At 40.8% G+C, this 7156-nt stretch overlaps 1 protein-coding gene across 1 annotated transcript in view; it reads right to left on the bottom strand.

Moving 5' to 3' along the window:
• Nucleotides 1-1386: 1386 nt before the first annotated feature.
• Nucleotides 1387-7156, bottom strand: part of Znf251 (zinc finger protein 251) — a 31701-nt gene continuing 25931 nt past the window's right edge. The window contains exon 3 of the mRNA XM_005415270.2: nt 1387-4042. Within this exon, the coding sequence (XP_005415327.2) occupies nt 2529-4042 (1514 nt within the window). The 3' untranslated portion in view covers nt 1387-2528. The remainder of the gene's footprint in view (nt 4043-7156) is intronic.

The raw sequence follows: 7156 nt of genomic DNA on the forward strand, positions 1-7156 counted from the left end.
TGCTAGGATTACAGATGTGCACTACCACCCCTGGCTCTTTGTATATGTTTATTGCATACATCTTTGTATTTTTTATATATTATATATATAAATTATATATATTTATATTTTATGAAACACGTATATATGGTAGAATGGCTAGACCCAGCTAATTACAATGCACATTACCTCATATGTCTTTTTTTTTTGTAGTGAAAAGACTTAAAGCTACTCTTACAGGAATTTTCAGGAATACAATACATTGAAGCGGGTCTTGGTGGTATGCACCAGTAATCCCAGCATTCTGAGTGACTGATTCAGGAGGATGGAAAATTTGAGCCCAGCCTTGGCAACTCAGTGACTCTGTAAGACTCTGCCTCAAAATAAAAAATAGGTTGGGGATGTAGGTCAGGGCAAAGGCCCTGGGTTCAATCCCCAGTAACACACACACATATACACACACCACAAAACTAGACTTTATCCTTTTTTCTTTTCTTTCTTTCTTTCTTTCTTTCTTTCTTTCTTTCTTTCTTTCTCTTCCTTCCTTTCTCTTTCTTTCTTTCTTTCTTCTTCTTCTTCTTCTTTTTTTTTTTTGAGACAGGGTCTTGCTATGTACTCCAGGCTAGGCTTGAACTTACTATGTAGGCCAGGCTGGACTCCTGCCTCAGCCTCCCCACTGCTGGGACTACAGGCATGTGCCACCACACCTGGCTGTGGAATATTTTTAAAAGTTGACAATACCAAGATCTGGTGAGGATTCAGAGCAATAAAACTTACACGTTGCCAGTGGGAAGGGAATTTGCGACAAGTACTTTGGAAGACAGTTTGGCAACTTCTTAAAAAATTAAACATAAGCTTACCAGGGACTGGGCAATGCCACTTAGCTATTGTATTCAACCAAAGGAACTATGAAGTTAGCTTTCTAAAACAGCTTGTAGTTAAATTAGCCAGAAGTTATAGCTGCTTCATTCGTAGTTGCCCCAAAGAGGAACACTCAAATATGAGTGAATGGACAGTGTTCCATCCCTATAACTGAATGCTGCTTGGGAATAAAAAGAGGGACTACTGATACACGCAGTAAGACAGATGAATCCCTGCCATATTACATGCATTAAAAATGCTGTATTTATCCAGGTGTAGTGGCACATACCTGCAATCCCATCACTCAGGGAGGCTGAGGCAGGAGTGGTCCAAGTTTGAGCCTAGCCTGGGCAATTTAGCCACTTGTATGCTGTCTCAAAATAAAAAATAAGATGGTTGGGCATGGTAGCACATGCCTATAATCCCAGCACTTGGGAGGCTGAGGCAGGAGGATTGCTGCGAATTCAAAATCAGCCTAGGCTACACAATGAGTTCAAGGCCAGCCTAGATTATATAGCAAGATGTGTCTCAAAAACAAATTAATAAAATTAGTTAATAAATTAATTAAAGTGGGCTGTTGATACAGCTCAGTGTGAAGGCCCTGAGTTCAATCTCCAGTGCCAGAAAAAGTCAGATTCAAAAGACTCCACATAGTGTGAGTCTGTGACAAATGAGGCTACAGGTACAAAAACTAGACAGGTGTTTCCAGCGGTGCAGAAGACTCACCATACAGAGCACAAAGGAACTCTGGGTGCTCATAAGAATGTTCTATACCTTGTCTGGTGGGAGCTACACAACTGTATGTCTTTGTGAAAATCCATAGAACAATATGTACACTAAAAAGAGTGAAATCTATTTTATATCAACTATACCTCAAATCTACCTATTAAAAATCCTATCAGAGTCAGGTGTGGTGGTGCACACCTATAATCCCAGTATGCTGGAGGCTGAGGCGGAAGGATCACAAGTTCAAGCCAAGTCTGGGTTACTTGAGAAGATCCTGGATTCATTGTCTAGTACTCCCTCCAAAAAAAATCCTATCAGTAATTACAGTTCTTAAACATGGAGCTATGTGGTAGATGGGGCAGCTGACGCTTTGCTGCTTTCTGAAGTCTCCTTTGCTGAGCTGCAGATCCCCTGAGAACTGAAAAACAAACCAATGTTCACTTTATAAATGGACTCAGCCTGCAGTTACCCTCTTGGGGGCAGGTAACAGAGCAACCTGATGGTGGAGGTAAGGCTTGAACCTGCCCAGTGAGCCTGAAGCTAGGAATTGTAGATCACAAATGTGGGTTAGACAGGAAAGAGGAAATAAGATAGAGATCACTATGTAGGAACGATGCAAATGAGATGGCTCAGTCCTCACACCTCCACCCACAACTGCCAGGCTCTGATGCATTCACGGTTCACCCCGTACACAGTAACCTCTGTAGAGACAACTTCTCCATAATGAATTCCCTCATATTTCAAATTTAATGATTTCACTAGTCACTCAATTTATTTATTTTGCTTTGCTAGTAATATTTAGACCTTTTTATTTATTTAATTTTTGTTATGCCATCCTATCCAACATAAAATGAACAACTGCTAAATAATTATAAATTAAAATGTTTTTCTTGAAAACCTTTTTTATATGAATGAAGGGCCTTTTGGAGTCATCATTTAAGGGAGTTTGTCTCCAACATGAGTTACCTGATGTTGAGTAAGGGCTGAACTCCCACTGACAGCTTTTCCACATTCCTGACACTTACAGGGTTTCTCACTAGCATGGACCTCCTGATATGCAATGGGTTAGAAATTCTCACCCATGTGAACTCTCCAGTGCAGAAAGAGGGCTGAGCCTTGGAGGAAGGCTCTGCTCCATCTCTTTCCAGGGGACATGAGGCCGGAGCCAGGAACAAAGGCTGGGCCACATCTGCTTGTATGAAGGTTCTCCCCGTGTGAACCCGCTGGTGCTGAGAGAGGGCTGACCTTCGGCTGAAGGCCTTGCCACAGGCACCACAAGTGTAGGGCTTCTCCCCAGTGTGGACGCGCTGGTGTAGGGTGAGCTGGGAGCTCTGACTGAAGGCTTTGCCACATGTGGTGCATTCATAGGGCTTCTCGCCCGTGTGTACTCTGCGATGCTGCACGAGAGTACAGCTCCGGCTGAAGGCTTTGCCACAGTCACTGCATGTGTAGGGCTTCTCTCCAGTGTGGATCCTTGTGTGTTCTGTAAGGTGTGAGTTGAAGCCAAAGGCTCTACCACATTCTTTACACACATAAGGCTTCTCCCCAGTGTGAACCCTGTGATGGAGGAAAAGACTTGAGCTCTGGCTGAAGACTTTCCCACACTGGCTGCATCCGAAGGGCTTCTCTCCCGTGTGGATCCTCTGGTGCTGGATAAGGCTGGAGCTTCGGCTGAAGGCCTTCCCACACTGATTGCATCCATAGGGCTTCTCTCCCGTGTGGATCCTCTGGTGCTGAGTTAACTGGGGGCTCTGGCTGAAGGCTTTTCCACATTCCTTACATTTATAAGGTTTTTCTCCTGTGTGGATTATACGATGTTGAATAAGACTTGAACTTCGACTGAAGGCCTTCCCACATTCATTACACCCAAAGGGTTTTTCTCCAGTGTGAATTCTTTGATGTAAAACGAGGTAGGAATTGAGCCCAAACATTTTTCCACACTCCCCACATTTAAATGGTTTATTCCCAGTATGGACTCGCCGGTGCAGAGTAAGGCTTGAGCTCTGTGTAAAGGCTCGCCCACACGGACCACACTCAAAAGGCTTTTCCCCAGTATGACTTCTCTGATGGCGGCGTAAATCTGAATTATATTTGAAGGTTTTGCTGCAAACATCACATTTAAAGGCTCTTTCTCTTATTTTATTTCTTTTAAGTCCAACAACATTTTGGTTCAGATTGAAGTATCTATCAAGTGCAGCACACTCCTGGGTTCTTTCTCCCGGAGATTGTTCCTTACACATGACAGATTTCTCTCTAAAAAATGTCTTGAGAAGTTGAGGGGATTTCTTCAAACTCAGCCTAGCAGACTTTCCCAGGTTCTCTTCTTCTTTTCCTTCACAGTCCCAAGGTTCCTGGGACTCAGATGCCTGTGAATTTGCCCTTGAGAACCTTTTTGATAAAAATTCTGGGGCTTTTACTTCTTCAGAACATTTCTGGTCTAGAATGGATAGCTCCTTCTCAGTCCCAATCTCAGAATCTGTCACACAAAAACACAAATGAATTACTAAAGGAAATCATCCATCAACAATAATCTCCACAATGTGTTCTACACTGCTATAAACTATTTTGCAAAAAGACAGATGCTCCAAATTCAGAAGTATCAGATAAAAGGACAGCCAATCATCAGGATGAAAACATTCACATTCATTAGTTATCAAGGGAAGGAGAATCAAACAAATGATGACTTTTCAACTATCAAATCAGCAAATTAGTCCAGTCAACAATATTGAGAAGGCCAGGCACGTTCTATGTAAGAAATACAATAGGAAGACAAACACAGTCTCTGTTCTCAAGAAGCTTATGGTCTATTTAGGAAGACAGATAAGCAAGTAAATCCTCTGTACTAAGGGTTGAACCCAGAGCCTTGTGTGTACTAGACTAACACTCCACTACTAAGTTACACTACCTGCCCTTTTTATCTTATTTTGAGACAATGTCTTGCTAAGTTACCCCAGCTGAGCACTACAGGTATGCATCACCACACTTGACTGACTTATTATACCTAGGCCTCATGTCTGCCACTGCTGACTTGTTTCCTCATCCATCCCAGTGGGAATCTCATTTCTTCCTGGAATTGTCTGAATATATACACTGTACTGGAGCCCATAACCCATTTTTGTTTTCAGAATAATTCCATATCATACAGATTTTCTTTTTTCCTTTTTCTTTCTTTTTTTTGAGACAGGATCTCACTATGTAGTTTGGGGTGGCCTTGAACTTCTTATATAGACCAAACTGGTCTTAAACATGCAGAAATCCTCCTGCCTCAGCCTCTTGGGTGCTGGGATTACAGGCATGCACCACCATACCTGATTTATATGGGTAAACATTCTTTTTAAAGCTTTACTTGCAACCTTGTATTGATAAGGCAAGAGAGACTCCCTTTTCTGTTTTTAACTCCATATTAAGAGAAGTTACTTAAAATTCACTTAAGCTGTAGTTCACCCCAGTTGCTCTGGTTAGTTACCAACTCAGCAGGCCAGAGTCATAAAATGGGAACAGAACAAACAGGACAAATTGGGAAGTGGACTAAAAGTTAAACTGCAATGGTCATTGGAATTTGGTTGTCTGACCTTCTGGGAGAAGTAAACTTCGTAATAATTGTGTGATATTCTTGTAAGATTCCCAAAAATGAGGTAATAGCTACTATAGAAACCTAAAGAAGGTGAGACCAAGATCGGCGCAGACATCTTCTCTGGCTCTTGGTTAGAGACTGTCAGCTGCTCCCATAAAGCTTTGTTCATTCCTGCCTTGTTGGTTTTCTTGTGAATGCCTTTGTTGATGAACTTGCTTGCCATAACAGTATGGTGGCACATGGCAGCTAATCAAGAGGCTAAGGCAGGAGGATTGTGAGTACAAGCCTAGCTGGGGCAACTTAGTGAGACCCCGACTCAAAATAAAGTAATAATAATAACAACAACAACAACAGCAGCAACAACAACGATGAAGAGGGCTGAGGGTGTAGTTCAGTGGTAGAATGCCCTGGATTCAATCTCCAATGCTAGAAAAAAAAAATCAAGTCCAAGAACTCAAACATCTCACTATCGCCAGAACAAGATGGTGGTGTGGGAGAGCAGTGGGGAAGGAGCAAGTACAGAAGGTGCTACAAAGAGGTCTTTCTGCTCAATATTGGACTTTCTGCTAAATATTTTATAGATAATATAATACTTGACATTGATGAGAATTGAACAATTAATCTCTGTCATATACTGCTGGAGTAACTATAAACAGGATTTTTACATGGAGAGTTGGTACTATGTACCAAAAGAATTAATATATTATATACTCTTTGTCCCGAAAATTACTCTTCAAGAATTTATCCTTAGTAGTTATATGCACAAAGAAGTGACTATTAGGAAAATCACTGAAGTGTTCTTAATTGTGGGGTAAAGAGAAAAACCCAAATGTTCAAAAAATAAGAAGAGGCCAGGTATGGTGAGCACAGCTGTAATCCCAGCACTGAGGCAGGAGGAGCACTGCTAGTTTGTGGCCAGCCTGGGCTACATAGTGAATTCAGTGCCAACATGAACTACATAGTAAGACCCTGTCTCAAAAACAAAAACAAACAAAAAATAGGGTATAAGTTTACTCAATGGTAGAGACTTGCTTAGCATGCTCAAGGGCCTTAGTTTTGTCTCAGCATTGTAAAAATAAACAATAAAAACCAAAACTACAACAAACAAAAACCCTAAAATGGAGGTTTAAAGTAATGACAGACTATTCATATAATGGAATATCTTTCTGGTATTATAATTGTACAATAGAAGAATATGTAATTAAAGAAAATATTTGTGATATAAGATAAAAAATCAGGTCCTAAAATTATATGTACAACATAAAACAACTTTTTTTGAAAATATATAGTAAAGCTGGGTGTGGTGGCACATGCCTGTAATCCCAGCACTCAGAAGGCTGAGGCAGGAGAATCACTGAGAGTTGGAGACCAGCCTGGGCTACAAAGTGAACTCAAGGCCAGCCTGAACTTCATAGCAAGACCTCGTCTCAAAAAAAAAAAACAACAACAAAACAACAACAACAAAATACACACACACACACATATATATATATAGTACAGTAAGTTGCATTTCTTTCTTAAATGCTTAGTATATGCTGATAAAACCAAATGGGCTTGCCATTCTCTCTGACAAAAGGTTGTAAGTATGACTCAATTTCTTTAATACTAAGAGGATTATGTGTCAGTCTTCCTATCACAACCTTGAAAATTATTTTTCTAGAATATTTATACATTTTAACTCCATATTAAAAACTTGTGATATAAATGTGTTCAAAATGTCTTTTTAAAATCTTTAGTATCTGTGTTGATGGCTCATTTTCTTTATATAGTTACATGTTTTTTTCCCAAGATCACATGACTTTAAGGTAGTACATTCATAGAAAAGGCCAAGTTTCACTCCCAGGCATGTTCTCGTCCTCAGACTTTAACGATTTAGCAGATGCAGGTGTGGCCAGTCATGGTGGCGAACACCTGTAATCCCAGCACTTGGGAGACTGAAGCAGGAGGATTGTTGCAAGTTTGAGACCAGCCTGGGCTACAAAGTGAGCTCAAGGCCAGCCTGAACTGCATAGCGAG

Source organism: Chinchilla lanigera, unplaced genomic scaffold (assembly GCF_000276665.1).
Source record: "Chinchilla lanigera isolate Chin_1 unplaced genomic scaffold, ChiLan1.0 scaffold00053, whole genome shotgun sequence".
NCBI classification, from domain to species: domain Eukaryota; kingdom Metazoa; phylum Chordata; class Mammalia; order Rodentia; family Chinchillidae; genus Chinchilla; species Chinchilla lanigera.